At 33.5% G+C, this 24,747-nt stretch overlaps 1 protein-coding gene and 1 pseudogene across 1 annotated transcript; one reads left to right on the forward strand and one right to left on the reverse strand.

The window, feature by feature from the left end:
* The window catches only part of LOC112097308, a 200,098-nt pseudogene that overhangs the window by 10,876 nt on the left and 164,475 nt on the right, over positions 1 to 24,747 (forward strand).
* LOC18037955 (UDP-glycosyltransferase 73C3) lies at positions 14,537 to 16,120 on the reverse strand. Its single transcript, XM_006428422.2, has one exon. The coding sequence runs from the start codon at positions 16,044 to 16,046 to the stop codon at positions 14,556 to 14,558; it is 1,491 nt and encodes a 496-aa protein (XP_006428485.1). The 5' UTR covers positions 16,047 to 16,120; the 3' UTR covers positions 14,537 to 14,555.

The following is a 24,747-nucleotide window of genomic DNA, read 5'->3' on the forward strand; positions in this document are numbered from 1 at the left end:
ATGATTTATTATACAAAATCTTGAGTTTCTAAAATGTTAAACCATGCATATATAAAATCATACCGATTTTACAAGAATTTGTTGCAAAAATGACTTTGTTGAGCTAAACTTTGTTCTTGATCAAGTCGTTGTCCATTGAGTGTCTTGAGCTTGATTTTACTTGTATAAATATTATCTTTCAAGAACTAGTAAAAATGTAAAATATAATATTTATCATATCACTTAAGAAACATATTTGTTATCATTAAAATTACAATATGTGTAGTCCTTGAGGCTAACACGAGACTCCACTCGTGTTACTTAAAATTGTAAAGTGGCTCTTGCAGAAGCTATGCATGTTGCTAGTGTAAAAGACAAAAATCCTATAACATGTAACATGACATTTTATAAAGTTATAGATGAGATATGGGTTGTTGACTACTGTTTGCTAAAAATTCATGTGTTAAAGTATGATTGGATTCGAAATAGTAGTGGTGTGAAGAAGGATGAACATGGACTCATCTTTGCGGACTTAAACCAGTTAGGGCATAAATCTGATTCATTTATATTGGCTTCTCAAACCAAACAATTTTTTTTTTTGTACTCGATCAGGTTGAAAAAAAGTGCTCAGTAGTGTGTCATATGCCCACTAAAGGCTATCCCAACCCCACAAATGAACTTGCTGTCTGAAATACAACTGACCTCCATTCACCACAAAATTACCAACTAATAGGTTATTAGAATCTGTTGACAATGAAAATCTAATCTATGCATGAAATTCTAATGAGAGAATTTGAATTAACAGCTGATATATCCTATTACAGAGTTGATCGTGAATATTTTTTTGCTTATTATTAAATTGCCACTAAGCTTTAGAAATTATGATTGTCCAAATTATAGCTTTTGGATGTGTTAATTTCTTTAACATGTTCTGTATATTGTCACTTGTTTCTTTTTATTTTACTTTCTATTTTATTTATTGGCTTTCTGAATTATTATTTTTTGTTTATTAAGGCTAATTTTCATTCATGTATTTTAGGTGTACTGTAATGGGTAATGGAAAGGGTATTGTTAAGGATAATATGCTTGATGATAGCATTAATTATGAGGATGATTGTAACACCCCAAATCTAACGTGCAAAGCACGTGATGAAAGAGGTTACATACAAATCAAAATCCTCACACAAAAATCTCAAACTAAAATACCTCAAATTTTTAATCAAATAAAACTACAAATCCATGTGTTTAACACTAAATAATCTCTTCGAAAGGCATAAATATAGCAAAAGTCTTGAAAATCATCAATTACAAGTTCATAAAATAAACAAACGTAAAAAAAACATGAGTTTATCCTTCTCTTATTCAACTAAAACACCACTCTCAACTAGGTACTTAATCTGCCAAAAAGTAATGACGAGGGGTAAATCGTCAACTCGATAAGTAAAATCATTCCCAACACACTAGGCTTATCGGTACCAAAAATATTGCAAGTCTTCTTTTTATTCAAACATATATTATAATTCATAAATTTCATAAAACAACATATCATGATAAGATGACAAAAATTCATAGTAATTCAGAATATCAAAAGTATAGTTAATTATGAAAGCAAATTGTATAACACATACACAAAAAACAAAAGCTTAGCTCATTTCACGCAGTGTCACCTATACTCCCAGTGACCTAGCCAGAAACATAATCAAAATGACATTTGGCCAAAATAGTCAAATTAATTTTTTCATATGTAATGACTTGTACGCGGCACTTTGCACTGTATATGACATTTCACGGCACTCTGGCCCTCGAGAAGTGGCCTGATACGAACCCCGTTAAGAACTAATGCGACCCTAATCAATTTACCCTCAAATCATCACCTACATCAAAAGGACTAAAATAAGAAACATTAAAAGTAGCACTTACATTGTACTCACCAGGCAAATCCAGTTTGTATGCATTGTCATTGATCTATTCCAAAACTTGGAATGGGCCATCCCCTTGAGGTAATAACTTAGATTTCCTTTGTTCTGAAAATCATTCCTTGCGCATGTGTAACCACACCCAATCGCCAAGTTCAAAGACTAGCTTATGTCGCCCTTTGTTGGCTTGTTCAGTATATTGCTTAGTGCTTCGCTCAATGTTGAACTTCGCCTTCTCGTGTATCTGTTTAACAATTTCAGCTTTTTTCTTGCCATCTAAGTTAACACATTCAGAAATAGGTAATGGAGTTAAATCCAATGGGGTTAAAGAATGAAAACCATAAACAATTTCAAACGGTGAATACTTAGTACCAGAATGAATGGAACGATTATAAACAATCTTCCCAAGTTTTGATGTTCTTTTTAATGATAGCTCGTAACAGAGTAGATAAAGTTCTATTCACAACTTCTGTTTAACCATCAATTTGAGGGTGACAAGTAGTTGAAAACAACAACTTAGTTCATAACTTAGCCTATAAGGTTTTCCAAAAGTAACTTAAAAACTTAGCATCCCTATAAGAAACAATTGTCCTAGGCATACCATACAACCTCACAATCTCCCCAAAAAATAGGTCAACAATATTAGAAGCATCATGCGTTTTGTGGCATGAAATAAAATGTGTCATATTTGAAAATCTATCTACAACCACAAAAATTGAATCTTTCCCTTGTCTAGACCTCGGTAAACCTAGCACAAAATCCATTAAAATATCAATCCAGGGTGCACTAGGTATTGGCAAAGGGGTGTATAAGCCATAAGGTTGCACTTTCAATTTGGCTTGCCTATAAGTGACACATCTACCACAAAATCTTTCAACATCTCGTTTCATATGTGGCCAATAGAAGTGTTCTTGTAAAATTGCTAGTCTTTACAACTCCAAAATGCCCCATTAACCCTCCTCCATGGGATTCTCTCACTAGCAAGCCCATGAAAGCTTCTCACATTACTTACACTTGTGGGACTCGACCATTATTGGATTGCATGTACATTTTCCTCATCAACCCGTATACCTTGTGCACTCACAACAAATCTTAGAACCATAAGTTTGTTAGTGTAAAAAGTACATTTCTTCATATTAGCAAACAACTTTTCTTTTCTAAGCACATCTAAAATAGATTTCAAATGTACTACATGATCATTTATGTTTTTGCTATAAATGAGGATATCATTAAAATAAACAACAACAAACTTGTCAATAAAAGCTCGCAAGACATGATTCATAAGTCTCATAAAAGTGCTCGGGGCATTAGTTAGACCAAAAGGCATGATTAACCATTCATACAAACCATATTTCATTTTAAAAGCAGTTTTCCATTCATCTCCTTCTTTCATTCTAATATGATTTCAAATGAATTTTGGAAAATACACAAGACCCATGTAATTCATCAAGCATGTCATCTAACCTAGGAATGAGATGTCGATACTTTACCGTTATGTTGTTGATGGCTCGACAATTAACACACATCATCCACGTCTCATCCTTCTTAAGAACTAATAAAACGGGAACTGTATATGGACTCATGCTTTCTCTCACGTACCCTTTTTCTATCAAATCATTAACCTGCCTTTGAAGTTCCTTGGTCTCCTTCGGATTTGTCCTATAGGCTGGTCTATTAGGAATGGTTGCACTGGGCACAAAATCAATTTGATACTCAATCCCTTGGATTGGAGGTAAACCATATGGTGCTTCTTCAGGAAAGACGTCTTCATACTCCTGCAAAAGAGAAGTAATAGAATTAGGCAAAGTAGGGTCAAATTCATTAGTGTTAAAAAATGCCACTTTGTACAAAAGTACAATCATCGGCTAATTTGAAAACAACGATTTTTTTATCTCACTCACTCTCGCGTAGAAATTCTTTTGTTTTCATCTGATTTTCGCTCAATGACTATATTTTTCTTTGGGTTTTCTCTCACATTTTCCTCGGCCTCTTTTTGAATTTCACTCTTTTTTTCTCTCTTTTTCTTTTGCTCACTCTCTCTCTGTAGGCTCACTTGGTCTTCATAAACCTAGTTTGGTGTCAATGGAACAAGAGTGTTGTTTTGTTGATTAAATACAAATGAATATTTGTTGGTGAAGCCATCATGCTTCACACGTCTGTCAGCTTGCCAAGGTCGCCCAAGTAACAAGTGTCCAGCCTGCATTGGTACTACATCACAAAGCACTTTATATTCATACTTGCCAATCCGAAAAGTCACTAGTACCTGCTTGTTCATTTTCACCTCACCACTGTCATTTAACCACTGTAGTTTGTATAGTCGTGGGTATTTAAGTGTAGAAAGCCTTAACTTCTCTACCATGATAGTACTAGCAACATTAGTACAACTTCCTTAATCAATAATCATATTACATACTTTATCTTGAACATAGCACCTAGTATGGCAAATGTTTTCCCGTCGTCTTCTTTCACTTGCACACTCAAAGCTCTCCTCACTACTAAAGTCAATTCCCCAGGGGCTATTTACTCTTCATCTTCAACATCCTCTAATAGTGGCATCTCATTTTCTTCTATTTCATCTTCAGTTACAATCTCACCCTTTTCCAGCAACACCATAACTCTTTTATTCACACATTCACTTACGATATACGCCCTGCCTTGACATTTAAAACAGTTAATGTCACGATTCCTAATAGTAAGAGTCATGGTGTTACCTTGTGAATTATGCTTAGAGGGCTCGGATCTTAGCTTAAGTGTAGTATAGGCTTGTGGCTTCTCGTCTCGTTTCACATAACTCGACTTCCAAGGAGTGGAACTCGAGCTTGGGGTTGCACGAGTATTACCCCTCCTCTTGAGTTGCTGCTCAATCTTGATGGCTTTGTGGACCACCTCCTCAATCTCCACATAATGTTACAACTCAACCTTATCTGCAATCTCCCGATTAAGACCATTTAAGAATCGTGTCATGGTAGCTTCTTTATCTTCCTCCACATTTACTCTAATCATGGCAATCTCCATTTCTTTATAATAATCCTCCACACTTCGGCTACCTTGTGTAAGACGTTATAATTTTTTGTACAAGTCTCGATAATAGTGGTTAGGTACAAAACGTCTTCTCATTAATAATTTCATTTCATCCCATGTCTCAACTGGACGTTCCCTATTTCGCTTCTTACTTATAACAAGTTGATCCCACCAGGTAATAGCATAGTTAGAAAACTCAATCACAACCAATTTTACCTTTTTTGCCCCTGAATATTTGTGGCAGTCAAATATGAACTCCATTTTCTTCTCTCATTCTAGGTATGCTTCTAGGTCAGAATTTCCTTGAAAAGATAGAATCTTCATCTTTATGCCACTTAATCCATCATCTCTATTCCTAGCTCTCCTACCTTGTCCATCTCTCTTATAACTACCCACTGAGTCCCCCCCTTCATCATACTCATCCCTATAATAGTCATCAATCTCTCCTTTAGTTGGAGCTCTTCCTCTCCTACGTGTTTGGGGAACGAGTTGTGGTTGCCTTACACGTGTGTTCTCCACTTGATCCAAACACTCGTGTATGAGCTCTAATTCAACCCTCATCATCCTTCTCATCTCTCTCATTAATGCTTGAATTTGTAAATTCTGAGCAGTTACAGATTGATCCTCTTCAATTGTGTTTCATTCTAGGTTGTGAGACACAGCTAACATCTAAAAAAGAAAGTTAGAAATAATGTGGAAAGGACCTTAGCTCACTCCCTTACGTGTTTCACTCAAGAAAAAGACTCACTCAATTCTACTCGTGTTTCACTCAAATTAATTGGCTTTTACCCTCTAATACGCTCACCCTATCTTGCCTTTTTCCACTCTTAGTCATTCTCACTCGGTTCTTATCAAACTAATCAGATCAATATCAAGATTTCAGTAGCAATTCACAAAGATTACGCTAAGGAGACTTAAATTTCAAGAGTAAGAAGGCAATGTGTATGTAAAGTCGAGTTTTGATTTTTGGGAAAAATTTTGACCTATGGGGTAAAACCCGTTTTAGACTTCCAAGACACAAATAATAGAAAAAAATGAAAGATTTTAAAAGGGGGTTAGGGATTCTCTCTATCTTTTTTTTTTTAAGGAAAAGGAATAGGTAAAACTTGTGGATTTAAGGAGAATTAAACCATAAGGATGCAAAATTAATTTAAAAAAGAAAAGAAACCCTAAAAATATTGTTCACTTAAACACTGTTCACGCAGCACTATTCGCATTTTTTTTAAGATACTAGAACAAGGATGAAAATTCAAACAAGAATGAAAAAGAAAATAAAAAAGATAGATGGATCTGACCTTGGTGCCTAAGCTCTGATACCAAATGATACAAACCCCGTCAAGAAACTGATGTGACCCTAATCAATTTAGTTCCCAAGATCGAATTTAAACAAAGAATTGAATGTAATCTCGCCCCAATGCTTATTAAAAGCACGAACCTTGATATGTGAAGACATCACAATCAACTATGGATGATTTGATTCATAAGTCAAAAGTTTGAACGCCATGAAAATTTGATAAGTTCAAAGAGTTTGTAAAGAACCAAAGAGAATTAACCCTCTCACCAATTGCATCAAAAACTTCCCCCTTGTTTATTGGATTCGAGTACATTATATAAGGTTGGTTACAAGAAGTTTTGGAAATAAATCCTAAATCAAAAATCAAATCAGACTCTGAATCTTCCCTAATAGGAAAAAATCTAAATCAAATTAGAATCCTAATCTAAGTAAATAGAAAAGAATCTAAACCAAATCAGAATCCTAATCTAAGTAAATAGAAAAGAATCTAAATCAAATCAGGATCCTAATTGGCTTACATCAATTAAATGGAAACTAGGCAATTAAAATAGAAATAACTTATTTGTTTCCCCAATAGCCTCCTCAAGAAACAAGAATGTATCTGAAAAAGGAAAATAATATATTTTCCCGCCATAATGTGCAAGCCAACTTCATATTTCATGGAAGTGATTATTTGGATTCAAGATCCTGAATCATGCATTTATCATGTGTGATTCCTTCAATGGGCCTCCATGAATTTGATTGAGCCTAAGTTGCTTAAATCAATCCATTAAGAGCTTCTTTGAATTTTTTTACTCAAGCTCTTGTAACAGGTCCGACGGGAACTTGAGTAGGATCTAAATATGCCTCATCTCATGTGCTTGTGATAGTTTTATCCTTAATCTCATCATGGCCCCTATATAGTATAAAGAGGTGGCCTCTGTACAATCATAAATAATTTAAATCGTACTTGGACACAAAACATTCGTATTAGATTCATAAATATACATAACAATAATTTAGGCTCACAAAATATTTTATAAACAAAATAATAAAAGGTAATCATGTAACAAAATAAATTACATATTTAAAAGCATTTATAATATTTTGTTAAAAAATAAAAATAAAAACAACATAATTTTTTAGATTTGAAAAATTTACATAAACTAATTTTGTTATAAAAATAAATTAATCTTTTAAGTAATATAAAAAATACTTATAATAATATCAAAATAATCATACATATCCAGAACATTAGGAATGAAGTTACTTACCTCGATAAAAGAATTGATCTAACAGTCCTCTAAGCCTCTAAGGGCCTCAAACACCACCGACACCTTAAACAAATACAAGATATGACTATTAAGAACTTATTTTAGAAACTTGATTTTCTAGTTCATACCCGTACAAGTCTGATTCTTAAAATTTTAACTCTTAATATAAAAATTAAAATGACATAATATTTTACATAACTATTCTAGACATCCATGGGTATATCATGTAAATTTTCAAAAAGATCCAATGCCAAAAACATGCTCAAAACTATTTGTTTCTTGACAATTTTTTAATTGTTTTGAAGTGCCTTAACTACACCGAACAAGTTCCGAGATTCTTATAAAATCATAAATTACTCAGAAAATTATAAAATTAAAATTAAGAATATGAGACACATATATTAATCTTTGTTTAAAATTTCAGAATTTTTAAATTGTTTTGGTACTACAAATAAATTTTTGAAGTTTTACATTCTGCTGAAGTCGCAGTTTTACAGTGTAGCAGTGTCTGTTTTGAAAATACGTATAAAATTGAAAATGAAGTCAAATCTTATGAAAAAAAATTTATTCAATAAGCTCTGTATGTCTAGTTTTCAGAAAGATAAGGTTCTTCTTAGGAATCATTCATAAATGTATATGTTTAATTTCAAAATATTCATGTTATCCAGAATTGTCTAATGTGTTTACTGCATCAAGGATTGATTAACAACTCAACAATAAATCAAAGCCCTAAACACAACTTAAACACATCCTAAAACATGCATAATGGTCTGTAACAATCTAAAACCATGTCAATAAAAACCTTAATAGAGTGATAGGAAAACTTGTGGAGAGTAGAGAGAGTAAAACTTACCAACTGTTAAGATTCTCTCCTAAGCAAGGGTTTGAGTCTTAGGGTATGAGTGAGTGAGTAATGAGCAGTAGAGAAAATAGAAGAAAACGTTGTGGACTTATGGAAAAGGAAAAAATATGAATTTATAGGGAGTCTTACGAAACTCCATTAACTATGGAAAAAATAAGTGTTTTCTACAATTACCCCCCATGAATCCTAATTATGGATTTAATAATCCTTATTAATAAGGGTAAAAATGCCATTTGTAATTTCTAATAAAACGAAATTTCCATAATTTAAAATCATGGAAATTTAGCGTTACAATGATGATTATGATGATCTATTTGATGATAGTGCTAATCCTGATGTCCCCCTATATGCTACGGGCTCTAACTTTGAAGAAGATGAAGGGAACATGGAAGGTACTGCTGCTGGTGCGGCTGGTATGGAAGGTGTTGCTTACGCTATTGAAGGTGCTGATATGGATGCTCTAGAGAGTAGTAATTCGACTAGAGGCATGAATACGTGTTGTAGGCAGAACAAAAAGCTGAAAATAAGGAAAAGGATGATTGTCGTACAATATAATGTACTGGGAGTTTTGGCTAGTGATGAAGCCACTGAGTTGGCTTCGTATCATGGAGTCTTAGTTCGTACTTTGGTTTTGATTTTATTTCCTGATTGGCATAAAGTTCAAGCTGAGACGAAGGAGTGTTTATGGGAATCCATTTAGGTAAATGTCCAAATTGTATTGTATTGATCTTAAAGTTGATATTTGGTTATAAAAAAAAAGAACTAAACATTCAGGGGAAAAAAGTAAGAAAATGAAAAATCAAGAAACCTTTTGGTCTGTTATGAATCCAAGCATAAAAAAATATGATACTCTTTATTTTTATTAATTCTGGTGATTGTTCGGTTCTTGTATGTAATTATTGTAACATCATATATAGTATTAAGAGTACTTTATCTTTCATTATAAAAGTAAGAGGCAGCTGTTACAGTCAATTGGGCATGCATTTCGTAACTTCAAGAACATGCTGACAAGAAAGTACAATGTGCTATTCACACGAGATCGAAAGAGATTATACAGAACCCAATTGATTATCCCTAAATCAAAAAACCTATTTGGATGAAGTTTGTCGATCAACGTTTATCTAATGCCTTTTAAGTGAGTATCTTTAACTTGGTTTTGTCACTTGTTAATATTTGTTGTAGATATGACAATAAACACCATAATATTTTCAAATTTTTCAGAAAGTTAGCTGTCCTAATAAGGAGAAAAGAGTCTTCAACAAGTCGAATAATCGACTTAGTCGAAGAGGATGCATTGGATTGATGCAAGATATGGGAAGTACATGGCTATAAAGTTATACTAGTTAATTTGTTTAAAATAATAATTATTAAGTGGACTAAAATAATATGACTTGTTTATCCACTAATGCTCATAAACCAGTCTTTCAGAAGACTTAGTGGCAAAGAGTGAATTTTGGAAGACAGTTTAAAGAATGAAAAATGGGGGTTACAACTCTAAAACTATGACGATTATGAAAATTGTAAGGATCTTCAATAAAGTTAAATGTTCTTTAACTAGTTTAGCCTGAGCAAACTACAACCTTTATATTATTACTAACTTATTTATGATGGTGATAGGAAAAGCTGAAAAATAAGGCTGGGAAAGGCTCGCTGAAGTCGGATGGAAGAAACGACATACTTACACAATCATTGGGAAGGCTTCCTCGAACTAGCCATATGCAAAGGCTTGGTAAATTTGTAACACCTACAAAGTACTATCACACAGTTTATGTATATAATAACCATGCTACAGAGACTAACCTGGATGTGTGGAAGAAATCAATTGAAAGTAAGTTGGAGGAAATCACCAAACAACTAAAAAAGACATGTTGCCACTCAGATATGGGAAGCTGCACCTTCCTACCAGTTCCTAGCCATGGTGTTGTTGATTACTTGGAAGAAAAAGATAATGAAAAGATGGATGTAGTTGAACATAATGTTAGTTTGCTTTTTATTCAACTTAAGTGCATAAACTATGTTAGTGGGTTTATCGAGTTGCTATTTGACATTGTAGTTTTTAGGAGCCTCCTAATTTAGAAAACTCGACTAGGCAGGAGAGGAAATCCTCACCTAAAAAAAGAGAGGAAAAGTGAGAAAAAGCTTATGAAAATGATACAACTACGAAGGAAAGAGGGACAACAAGAAACACTATTGTCATCCCAAGAAAAAGTTGAAGACTTAACACTGACATGCTAGTAGGTGATACAAATAATGGGGAAAAACCAAAGCCTAATAGTTCTAGAAAGGCATTATTTTAGGAGAAGGTAGAATTAGCTGAGGTGTATGGCAAGTTCCACTTGATAGCCCAAGAACAAGGGCTGCAAATTTGAACAAAAACAAAAGGAAGAAATGTGCAGTGCAGCATGTGTCGAGAAACACTAGGCATGCGGCGGCGAAGCACAAAAACAATCATCTAATGCTGCAACTCTTTGACAAATTGTGTGACATGTACTTGCCTCCATCCAGTTGGATTCCATATTGAATTGATAACGATGTATTTTAACTACAAGGTATTGTGACCCATGTTAGGAAAATAAAGTGGGATGCAATGTTGACGATGCAAGTGATAAGAGTTAATGCTATTGAAGTATATATTGCATAAGAGATTTTTGTTTTTCTTTACACATCAATTAATTTATATGATGTTGCAATACTTGTCTAATGATAAGTTTTCGGTAATTTTGTCTCTATTATCTCAGGTTGCTGTATGACTTAATTATCCCAAAAAAAAAAGAACAAGACCATTTGGCTTCATATGTCCAGGTTTTGTGTCACCCTATCCTAGACAAATACCATGCATTTCCCATCCTAGCAAAGTAGAAGTTGTGTGCAAGCGCTTGAAAAAAGCCCATAAAGGACAATTCTTATTCATGCTATACAATCCCAGGTCTGAAAATTTCAAACTGTAATCAATTGTTCTTATCATTATTAGTTCATTTTAGCTTGTCTTTCATAATTGTTGCTTTTTTTTTTCGTTTCCTTTTTCTATTTTGGCTTCCATTGGGTTTTAATTGTGTTTGATGTGGTGAAAAAAAAAGTGTTTTATTTGGATCCTAAGGGATACAATGCTCCTGATTCTAATTTAGAGCAGCTGATTTAATTGTATGTATTTCTTTTCATTTCATAATCCTCATATTCTCGCTTTCTTTAATATATTTTCAATACTTTAACTATTATACCTTATCATATAGTGCTATAACACTGTTCTCAGCTGAGGATTGTAAGGAAATATGGATCTTTCATCATGGCTCTAAGATGAGATTTGTAAAGGTAAAGTAGTAAACTGTTATGTGCCTATCACTTTAAGCCTAAAATAAAATATATTTATAATTACTTTTTTGGTTTATAGCTATGAATAGACCCCTCAACAAATGGGAAGCGTGGAATGTAGCTATTATGTCTTGAGGTACTACATGAAGGACATTACAACAAACCTTAGTTTGCTAATGAATAATGTGAGTCAGTGATGCATAATATCATAGGATTGGTTTATACCATATCTATTGCATTGTTATAGAAATTTGACAATCTTGATTTTATGGTTTTAGTTCCATGGAAAGACCATATACATGTTGAGTGCTAGAAAGTGTATATTTTTAAGTCTCACTAACATCCCTACTTTTATGTATTTAAGTCTGTTGTGATTTAATTATGTGTGTTGTATTATAATTAAGTATTTTATGTATTTTAGGGGCCTCATGGTCATTTCACAATGAACGAGAGATCAAACAGCAAAACAGACATCACTGTTGAACTCAGGACAGTAAAAAACCTTAGGAGGAGCATAAAAGGAAAAATGACATTATTCACATGTACGATACTGTCCGTGTTACTGTTCACATATACGGAACGATAACGTGGCATTGACGGATGAGATGATATTGACCGATGAGGTGTCATGATCTTATTGGACTAAAATTCTTATGTACTGTTGATCGGTGACGTGGCAGCATGTTAGCGGACCGAAAATCATGCGTACAGTACGTGCATATACACAGAATTATTTATAACCAAACCGCGTCACTATTCAAGCCGCCTTACTGTGCATACAGCGTTACTATTCAAACCGCGTACTATTGACACGTGGCGCAATCTTAAGCATCCAAATTATTTTTAATTCGATGACCATGATTTACTTAGTGTATCTATAAAAATGGGGCTTCCCCCCTAATTTTACATCCCTGAATTCATTTTTGAGCTCTATTTTTTGTAATTCCTTCTCCATCTTATATTTCCTACGTATTTTAATAAATTCTCATTTTACCCCTATTTCAATTATGAGTAACTAATTTTCATTCAAACTTGGGTTAAAGGTGAAGTCTCAACATGTTCCATGGGCTTTATTTGGTAAATTTATTTTCTCTTCCCCTTTGATTTTTATAGATGTTTTGACTTTTCGTCGACAGATAGTTATAATCTTTTCTAGATACCGCACTGGTATAACCGGCTCCCTAGTGCAAGATTATTACTATTTGGCACGATAAGCCCTTAGCACCATATTGATTATAGTGTGGTTCATGAGGAGTGGAAACCCCCCTCATGATTTAATTGGCACTAATAAGGAATATTAAGCCTATGGTGCATGTTAATGCAGATCCAGATACCCAAGCACTTCAATTTTAATATATTTCACTTCAATTTATTCCCGCCATTTTAATTTAAATTTTAGGATAATGTAAATCACTTCCACCACAAATCCAATCACCCACTTAGAAAATTAACTCTACACACAATTAAAATTGACCTCCTCGTGGGATCGACACTCGTCACCATTAATCTATTCTACAATAGATTCGTGCACTTGCGAGTTCAATAAAATTTGCACAACAATACACTCAAGCTGAGGCAGATGAAGTTCGTTTGGAGTGGGCTAACTATTGTTTTGAAATTATTAACACAGCAAAAAATATTTAGTATGGATCTGAAACTATACACAAACATTTTTATTACTTCTTATTATATTATAATTCATTAAAGACAAGTTGATTGAGATTAGTTATCTATTGGATCATGAATCACGTGTGTCATTCCCTGAATCTATGGAGCAGATGCATTCTCGCTTTGACAATTCAAAATATTTTAGACAAAGTGACAATAATAGTGACATAGCTAGCTACCTAGGTTTCTTGAACTAGGTAGATAACTCTTTATAATGATATGTTGGTTATATTTATTGGTGCTGCGCATGCAAATTGAGTATGCGTTTTTAATGATTATGTTGTATCTAAAACTTAGGAGTTTATTGTAGTAGTTAATTCTTTATAATGATAGTGCTGGTATATTCAATTGGTGTTGCACATGCAGGTTGAAAGAAGCTGTTAGACTTGGGAGTTTTACTGGTATTTGTTGACAATGGTAGTTCATGCACTGGAAATTTACTGAAAATATGGGAGAAGTTATGCCCTACAAGATTTCATGGCTTTTAAGCTTGTAAAATTTGAAACATTTGCTCTTAGTTGCTGGAATTTATCTTCTGAATTAATACTGTATGAGATAAATGTTGGATACAAGTGTTTTTGGATGATGTTATTAATATAAAGTGCTTTTGGACTTAATAGAATGTATAATTTAATTTTTTATTCATATTGAATTTGTGATTGATTTCAAATGCAAGAATGCATAAATTTAAATCAAATAATTCATATTTTCTTTCAAGATAAATTTAGATCCTGTGACAATATTAATCATAAATTTAGTCACAAACAAATATTTAATGAAAGAAAATATCAATCATAAATTTCGTCACAAACTAAATATTTACCCGCTAAAATTTACCGCATTATAATTCATGTGCGAAAATCAATTTTCCCACTAAAATTTCAAATTTTTTAAAAACACAAATTTCCCACAAAAAATTAATTAATATATTATTTTTATCATGACAACATATGACATCTAAACACTATCATAAATTAATGACAAACTTTTTTTTCTTTTATAATAGAGTGACAGGTACATAAATGACGGATAATGTTACTGTTGTCCACCCCCCTTATGATAGTTTTTTTTTTCCGTTATCCATTGACAGTTTTCTTATAGCGTAAAATCATAAATAGTTGTTGGGCAGGGGTTCCTTGATAATCACAGAATAATGCACGTCTAATCAATGGATGAACACAAATTTGACAATAATACCATAATAGATAAGTGAATTAACAAGTACACATGAAACAAATTAAGCAATTAATCTCTCAGGCGTTATCTATATGTTGGTGATCACTATGTGGTTGGTGCATGATATCTTGGATTAGTAGTTTAATCATGAGGGAGGAAGATCCTGTTTCTTCTGTTGCTCTTTTTGCCATCATCTGGAATTCTCTGGCTCTTTTTCTTCGGTTCTCTCTTTCCCCTCCTTCATTCATAAGCATGTTAATAGCCTTTACAACATCTTCCTTCTTTACCAATACCCCAATCTCTTCTTCCTCCCCAAAATCTAAGGGAACTTCCACACCAATCCTCACCCCAATATTTAGAACTTGCACAATCAACTTTTCGTTGCAAAATTGGTCCCCAAAAAGTGGCCATGTGATCATGGGTACGCCGGCTGATATCGCTTCAAGAGATGAGTTCCAACCACAATGTGTTAAAAACCCTCCAATTGAAGGGTGTGACAATATCAATACTTGTGGAGCCCATCCGAGGATCAAAATGCCTCTTCCTTTAACCCTTTCCTCAAATTTTTCTTCTAATAACCACTCTTGTATTTCTTTAGATGTGTTATTTCCTCCTCTGATAACCCAAATAAATGGTTTCTTAGAGGCTTCTAGACCTAAACCAAGCTCAATCATTTGCGAAGATGTTAGATTACAAATACTTCCAAGACAAACGTACACCACCGAGTTAGGTGGCCACGAATCCAGCCAGTTCAAGCATTCAGAGACATCAATTGCTGCCTTTTTACCCCTCTCAGCCTTATCTATGTCTTGTTTGTTGCAAAGTGAAACAGGGCCGAGACACCATACTTTCCCTCCTTTGGTTTTCTTGTATTCTTTCACATACTCCGACTCTAATTCTTCAAAAGTATTTATTATAATCCCATAAGATTTCATATCAGCTGCTAAAACCAATTCCCCAAAATCTTTCGAGTTCTCACGCATTAGTGGGACTTGAACTTTAGTCATTTCAATTTGATCAGGCAAGCCAGGCACCACAAAGTAGTCAGAATTAGATGTAACGTTTTCGTGAACCTTGGATGTGTGCAAGTTGTACAAACACAAGAGACAGAAGCAAGAAAATCCATGGAATGATATACGAGGAATATTGAACCTGGCAGCAGTGTCAACAGTCCAAGGATAACACATGTCAGAGACTATGCAGCTTGGCTTTGGTGCTAGCTCTTTTAACAGATTCTCAAGTGGCAATTGAAGGAGTGTAAGCGACTTGAAGAAGTTGAATAGCAAGTCCGTTGAATGAAGCATGTCAAAATTCTCAGAGCCCTCTGGTATTCCGGCTTCCTGATATGGAAATTGTATTTCAATAAGTTGGAGTGGTAGCCCAGACTGCATGGCACGAGCAACAACTGTTTTGAAACGAGCTGCATTAGCTGGCGTGGTGACAATAGTAATAGCAGCTCCATTCTGAGCCAACAATCTACCTATGTCTATCATAGGAATCATATGGCCTTGAGCTAGAAAAGGGAACAAAACAAAGTGAGCCTGCTGGCAGCTCCCTTCAGACGCCATGGGTAGATGAGGAAGTGTGTCCACTAATGACTAGTACTAGATGTTCGCTTGTACCCTCCCTCTATATACATATAAACACACGCCAACACACACATTATACGGAGTTTCAATGTCAATTGACGTGAGAGTCTGCATAAGCATGTTTTTATATTGGAAGATAATATTGTGGTTATGGCTCTCATATAGACCCAAATGGTAACAACCGTGTGGATGACGTTCTTCCACATAGATTCAACCGAGAGTTTTTGTCTATTTCTTTTACATTCTATTTTGTCCATGTATTCGTGAGTTTTAAAATAAAGTGTAAGTTCATAAGGGACAAGAAATACATGTGTCAACTATAAAACTTCCAAAAGAAAGAGGCAAAAGCTTAGATAAGATCCATGAAATTAAAGATATAATATTTTATTTTGCGCGTTCAGAGACTTGTTTCCGAACTGTTGATGTTTTATTAAAATGATAACATGAACTGTTCACATTACATATGATTATTGGTTATCTACGTGTGGGATCTTATATCTTTATCTGTTTTATTTTTCTTTTAAAAAAGTAAGGACGGTAGGAAAAACTCAAATATTTTTTTTTTCGTTCATGAAGGGTGGACAGCAGTTACAAGGTTCATGTTGTTATCAACCCGACCACGCTCTTGAGGTCATTTATCTAATTATCTTAAAATCACATTGGATATTTATTTTACAATATTAATAGAGTCATAAATAATTTTGTACAAGTTAATATATACAAATTGATGCAATTTGAAAAGATTGATTGAAAAGTTATAACAGTTATTTTTTTAATTACGTGGTCCCATAATAATTTTATATAACCAATCCTCATGCCACATAAATTTCAACACACTTTATTTGTACAAAGTGGTTATGGTTCTATCATTACTCTTTATTTTAAGGTGTAAAAAAAATATGTTCAGCAATGTTTCAAATTTTGTATATTTTTTAAAATAAATAAATAAAAGCACCTAAAAGATATATACACACACATAGGAATTTGGCTGTTATAATTCAACAGTAAAATTAAGAAAAAAATAGTAAAGAAACTAAATGCTATTAGCTAACAGAGTGTTGATAGAATTAATGTAAGATCAAACCATGTTACTTTGATTTTCATCAAGTTCAGTCTCACTTTTTCGATATAACCATTTTGGTAAATATCATTGCTTTTAAAATAATTAACCTGATTTTGAATTGTTACTTTATAACTTTATAAGTAGGATCATTTTTTTTTTAAGGGTGGAGATATTTCCACTATATAATTTACTGTAAACACTCAGATTTTGATAAAAAAATTTATTAAAAATATATCCATCATATTAAGGACAATTTATTATAATTAATATTACATAATTACTTTTATCACCCACGTAGGACACTCGTTGTTTACTATGTAATTCCCATTCTTTAAACCCTGAAACTTTTATTTCCAATATCTTAATTAGTATTTAGATAAGAAATGAGGAAATCAATATATATAAAAAGTTTTGACCACAAAATATAAGTGATTATTCTTTTCAAAAATGAAATAAAACATAATTACTTCAAATGGCCATTTTTTTGTTGGCTTTCGACCCATTTCAATCGTCTTCTTCGTGATCTCCACCTCCTCCTCCTCCTCCTTTTTCCTTTTTGTTTAATATTTATAGAATACTTTTTATTATGATGTTTTCATTGCAAGTCATTCTTGGTGTAAAATCTAATATTGAACATAAATAAATATAAAATTATTAATTAAAATTGTGTAAAATAATTTGTTTACAACAAGATTGGTTATATTGTTGCTAAATCTCTTAAAATTGGTACATTCAATAGTTTTATTGGAGTTTCAAGTAAATAAAGTAATTAATTTAAATAGTTCAAGTAAGAATATTTTTTGGAAACTAAAAAGAGTGTACAAAGTAAAACTTAATCTTTTAAAATTAGTATATGAGTGTACAAGGTAATAGAGTGTTTAAAATAATGTTTAGAGTGCTAATAGTCCCACCTTTTTTTAATGGACCAATGGTAATCAACCTAATTCCTATAGTAGCAGGAGGATGATTAAATGCATGTTTGGTATTGCATATCTAATGACCATAACAATTTATTTAATCTCAAAAGCTTTTTTTTTTAATTTTTTTGTTGCTGCTGCTTATATTTTAAGTAGATTTTTTGGGGATTAAATAGGTTATTTGACCTCTGTTGGGATTATGTGCTCTTTTAAAGCATATTAATTTATTTTCTAATTAATATAATATTTGATATATTTTCAATTGGATAAATATATTGAAAAATGTCTGTTTAATCATATTATATGTATTTATGTGATCATCATATGGATTCACAGAAGACATAAATACAAGTTATCTTATGATTAAATAAATTAAGTTCGCAGTTGAGAAATAGAGTTGGATGCTCTATTTATATTTAGACTGTAGTAAATTCATTGAATGATTTGTCTTAATCATGTATGAATTTACTGATGTAGTTTGACTAAATTGAGCTGGATCACATATGAGATTTAATTAATCTTAAAATGACTGTCAGACTTATTAAATCTCATAGGCATTGATTTTACTGTAATCTTAATCTTGAGTTAGTTATAATTTCATGATTGTAATTGTTATTCCATTTGAGTTACCAATGGGCACGACACACACTTGTAGTCAAGATTACCCGGTATCTTGGTGGGAGCAATTATGAATATTGGAGTTATAGATTAACAATATAGAATTTGTACAACACATCTCTTGATGGGTTTTCGGCCCTTGATCATAGAATTCTCTGGCCAGAGTGTGTCAACATATTTATTATGTTGAAAATGATCATTAAAGAAAACCAGTAAGTATCAAGGAATAAGATGTAATTAAATCGATTGGACAGTTGAGATATCGATTTAATTGACGATGTGATACAAAGGATTATGCAGTAAAATGTTATGCCAAGAACCAGTAAAGTATTGTTAATGGCTCACCAAGATCCACTCTATTAAGGTTCTTGAATCTAAAATGATAGATTACCAACCTACAATCTAAAGCAATGTTTAACGACCTAAACAACCAAGTCAAATCAAAGAATGAATCTAAGAACAGAAAGACAACACAGAGAAAGCTTATAGTGGTTCGGCCATGGAAGCCTACATCCACTGTGGAAAAAGAACCCAAGCTTTACTTGAATGAGAGTTTACAGAGCACAAGTTTTCCAGAGAAGATTACACAAACACCACATATCAGTATTCCAAGATACCAGGCTATATATACAAGCAATGCTCAATCTAGAAGGATCTCTCAGTCATCAACATACTTCCCTTGTGTTCAGTAACAAAGTCTAGTAGCTTCTTGCGCTGGTTAACAACCTTAACAGAACACTGATCAGCTCCCTGACCACGTGTCTTAATCTTGTTTGCTCTAAGTGATGAAACAGCAGCCCAAACTGTCGTTCCGTTTAAGTGAATCACATGCGAAGTCACATGCTTGTCTTGCAATCACAAATGACACAATATCCTTGTCATACAGCCTTCTCAGGACTCCAATCGACATGTCATAGTATTGACGAGTCTTTAACCGACTTGTCGTAAACTAATTTGCAGTTCATACTTCAACATTCTCCACCTTGAACTCAAAATCATTCACTCCTTGGGTTCACCCTTCCACTCCTTATCTGCAGACTATATCCTGCAAATACCAGCTGAGTTCAAGCAGAACTCAAACTTAGCTCCTAGTACAGCATTGGTAAGCATGTCAGCAATGTTGTTGTCAATGTGTATTTTAACCAATTTAACCACACCTTTTGATACTTCTAATCTGACAAAGTGAAGCTTCATATCAATATGCTTGGCCTTCTCATGGTGTATTTGATTCTTACTCAGACATATAACACTTTGGCTATCACAGTGAACTGTAATTTGCTTTTGTTCAAATCCCAGCTCTGTCACCATCCCTCTAAGCCATATAGCTTCTTTTATTGCCTTTCCAGCTGCTGTATATTCTGCCTCAGTTGTAGACAGAGCAACAACACTTTTGCAGTGAAGCTTTCCAATTTATAGTGCAGCCATTTAGCATAAACAAAAAACCTATTAAAGTCCTTCTTTTATCTAGATCTCCAGCATAATCTGCATCCATATAGCCTTCCACTCAAACCTCTGCATGTTTCTCAGCCCCATAGATTAAACCATAATCAGCTGTACCAGCAAGGTATCTTAAGATCCATACAACAGCCTTCCAATGTTCTTTTCCTGGGTTTGCCATATACCTGCTTACTACACTCACTGCATGAGAGAGATCAGGCCTAGTCAGGACCATTGCATACATTAGACATCCAACAACACTTGAATATGGAAACTTAGTCATTTCATCCTTTTCTGAATCAAAGTTTGGACACTGCTGACAGGATAGTTTGAAATGAGCTGGTAATGGTGTCTGCACTGGTTTACATCTATCCATATGGAATTTCTCAAGTACTTTCCTGATGTATTTGTTCTGTGTTAGGCTTAGGATACCATTCTTTCTGTCTCTTATCAGCTTAACACCAAGGATCTTCTTTGCAGCACCCAGATCTTTCATCTCGAATGTATTGCTCAGCTGCTGTTTCAAATCATTGATGTACTTCATCTTCTTACAAGCTATTAACATGTCGTCTACATAGAGCAGTAAATAAATCTTGTCACCACCTTCTATGGTTTTGAAGTAAACACAATAGTCAAAACTACTCCTTTGAAACCCATGTTCTGACATAAACTTGTCAAATCTCAGGTACCGTAGTCTTGGAGACCGTTTTAGTCCATATAGTGACTTTCTTAGGTGACATACATGATCAGCCTTTTCTTGATCCTCATGACCTTCAGGTTGAGTCATCACTATCATCTCATCTATTTCACCATGCAGGAAAGCAGTCTTCACATCCATCTACTCTAGATGCATGTCTTTTACAGCAACTAGAGATAACAAGATCCTCAAGGAAGCATGTCTCACCACTAGAGAAAAAACTTATGTAAAGTCAACCCCCTCCTTCTGAGTGAAGCCTTTTGCAACCAACCTGGCTTTGTATCTTTGTGGTTCAACACCTGGTATACCCTCCTTAATCCTATAAATCCATTTGCATCCAACTACCCTTTTGTTTACTAGTCTTTCAATGAGATTCCAAGTGTGATTTTTTCTCAAGGACATCATTTCCTCATCCATAGCCTTGATCCATCCATCTGCCTTATTACTGTTAATAACTTCTGAGTATGTTCTAGGTTCATCTGCTGCAATTTCATGTGCTACTGTTAATGCAAATGCAATTAAATCTGCATATGCATATCTTCTAGGAGGTCTTATAACTCTCTTTTCTCTATCCCTTGTTAACTGATAATCATCACTTCTCTCCTGATCACTTGTTGTTTCAGTCTTAGTGTCATGTATTTCCATGCCTGTTACTTTTCTAGCTTCTGATCTTGTTCTCTATATCTAGTTTGAGTTTGATAGCTCCACCTCAAAATAAGACTTCTCATCTTTATCTTCCAGTTCTGCATTAGTAGTCTTTAATGATACTGATTGTTGAAGCATCTCAAAATACTACATCCCTGCTGATGATTGCTTTTGGAGGCTTCAATTCTATGCACCATAGTTTATACCTTTTTACACCTTCAGGGTAACCAAGAAACACACACCTCAATGCCCTGGGCTCTAATTTACCTTATTTGATGTGAGCATATGCTGGACAACCAAAGATCTTCAGGCTGGAATAATCTGCTAGTTTACCATACTATAGTTCATATGGTGTTTTGAAGTTAATTCCAGTTGAAGGGCTTCTGTTCACAATATAACAAGTTGTTGATAGAGCCTCAGCCCATAAGGACATGGGTAGCTTAGAGTGAATAAGCATGCACCTTACTTTGTCAACTAAGGTTCTGTTCATCCTCTCAGCTAGTCCATTTTGCTGAGGTGTATATCTTATTGTTCTTTGCCTCATGACTCCATGCTTACTGCAAAAATCTTCAAACCTCTTGTTATAGAATTCTAAACCATTATCAGTTCTAAGTTTCTTAACCTTCATGCTGGTCTGAGTTTCAATTAGCGTCTTCTAGGTTTAACCTTCATGCTGGTCTGAGTTTCAATTAGCGTCTTCTAGGTTTAACCTTCATGCTGGTCTGAGTTTCAATTAGCGTCTTCTAGGTTTTGAATTGTTCAAACACCTCATCTTTGTTTTTCAACACAGACACCCACACCATTCTAGAATAGTCATCAATTAGAGATAGAAAGTACCTAGCCTCTCCTAAGGATGCTGTCTGTGCGGGTCCCCACAGATAAGCATGAACATAATCTAGTGTTCCTCTTGAAACATGTGCGCCAGTACTGAATTTAACTCTTGAGGACTTGCCTAGGACACATTCCTCACAAAATTCTAGGGACTCTAGTTTGTCTTTACCCAGGACTCCCTATTTTGATAGTTCTCTTAAACCTCTCTCACTCATATGGCCTAATCTAAAGTGCCACAACAAGGTTTTGTTTAGATTCTGGTTTGAGACTCCAACATCTCCTGTGATCACAGACCCTTGAAGAACATACAGGCCATTATCTAAGTTTCCTTTAATCAATACCATTGATAAGCATAATTTATATACATATTTTATCCTTTATTATATAATTGCTAGTTATTTTTATTTGTTATTTTTAATTAATTACATTATTTTATTGAATAGGAAATTGGTTTGAGATTATGGGTAAAAAGGGCATAAAAGAGCTCAATTTTGGAAGCATTAAAGATTAATTGATGTTTGGAAGGAATTAGACATACATGCATGTGGAAATCAAGCCAAGGAACCAAATTCAACAAGTTAATTCATCATGCACATGTAGACAAAAGAGAGAAATTGATTTTAGCTTTAAGAAATGACCCGTACTTGGCTTTCATAAATGGAAAAAAGGAAACCTATTGCAATTCAAAGTGCCCAACACGTGAGTGAAGCAAAACAAATAAAAGGGCAAAACTTTTTGGCTTTAGAATTGATAAGATGGGGCCCATTTTAAAGGCTATATAAGAAAACTAAGCTTTTGGCTTTTGGAGGAGGGAGCAGCCATTAGGGGACGAAAACAAAAGGGAGGACGCGAGACAGAGAGAATAAAGCAGCGGAAGCAGCTCTTAAATTTTCCCATGGCTGATTTTATTTCTTTTGTTGCTCCTAATTCAAGTATGTCTACCTAATTTTCTTATACTGAGGTTAAGGATGAAGCCCTATTTAATGAAATAATTATCTTTTTATTTAATTAATTCCCTACATGTGTGCTTTAATGATTATGATTTTTGTTTCAGATGATTAGTTGGATGTTATTAAATCTTTTCACCAATTCTATCATGCATTATTTATTGTTATGATTAATATTTGACTAAATCTATGCTTGGATCTATAAAGTTTATACATGATTATCTTTGATTTTATGTCTTTCATTAAATTGTTTACATAGAGTGCTTAGGAAAACTTTGACTCTTTGTTATTCAATATGTTTACATGAGATTCTTAGATATCATACTATTAAGTAGAAAAAGAACCTATATTAGATTTAATTACTTGGGCTTAGTTGTTATATTCATGAGATGATATAGATTGATTTCGAGTGGTCACACTAAAATTAGGGATTAATTAATATTTAGATAATTACTAGTGTAATAGTGGTGGATTCTGAAACATTGGTAACTTTTGTCCTATTGAATTCTCCTTTGCTTTAATTATTTTCTAAGTTTAATTGGTTTAATTTTATTAGAAACTCAATTTGCTCAACTAGGTTAGAATTACTATTAATTTTAAATTTAAATTAGACTTTTCAGCAATCCCTGTGGGTTCGACCTCGTTACCACTATTTTATTTCTAGATTCGTGCGCTTGTGAGTATATTAAAATTTTCACAACAAATTTTTGGCGCCGTTGCCGGGGATTGTGTCAAAAAGTCAGTGTAATCTAGGTTGATTTAATTCTTCCACTAGTTATAACTTAGGTTGTCTTTTATTTTATTTATTTAATTTTTTTTATATAAAAAATTAAAAAAAAATAATGTTTTTTACTTTGAATTCATTGTTTGGTTGTTTGATTTCTTTTATTTTAAATTTTGTTTATTTTTATTATTATTGTTTTATTTTTCTTCTTTTGTCTAGTTAGTTTATGAGTGTTTGGGAATGTGATTCAACAAATCGTTTGGTAAAAAAAGAGTCAAAAATTGATAGTAGTCTAGATAGTTCTTTAGAAGTGATGGACGACCCAAATAGACTATTGCCAATACTTCCACCAGTGCAAGCAGAGAAAACCCTTAGAGAATATTTTTCACCACTTGCAGCCAACCAACCATCTTGTATTGTGTTGCCACAAACCATAACAACACACTTTGAACTCAAGCCCTCAGTCATTCAACTTTTACCATCTTTTCATGGGTTAGATAGAGAGGATCCATATTTGCACATTAAGGAATTTTTGGACATATGCTCTATATTTCGTTTTCAAAATTTTAATGATGAGTCAATTAGGCTTCATATGTTCCCTTTCTCATTAAAAGTCAAAGCAAAAGCTTGGCTGAATTCACTTCCTGCTGGGTCTATTAATATGTGGGATGAATTGAGTAATAAGTTCCTCACCAAGTTTTTCCCTATGTCTAAAACAAATGCCCTTAGGAGAGAGATAAGTGATTTTTATCAAAGAGAGTGTGAACAATTTTATAAGTGTTGGGAAAGATTCAATGATTT

Source organism: Citrus clementina, unplaced genomic scaffold (assembly GCF_000493195.1).
Source record: "Citrus clementina cultivar Clemenules unplaced genomic scaffold, Citrus_clementina_v1.0 scaffold_6, whole genome shotgun sequence".
In the NCBI taxonomy this organism is placed as follows: domain Eukaryota; kingdom Viridiplantae; phylum Streptophyta; class Magnoliopsida; order Sapindales; family Rutaceae; genus Citrus; species Citrus x clementina.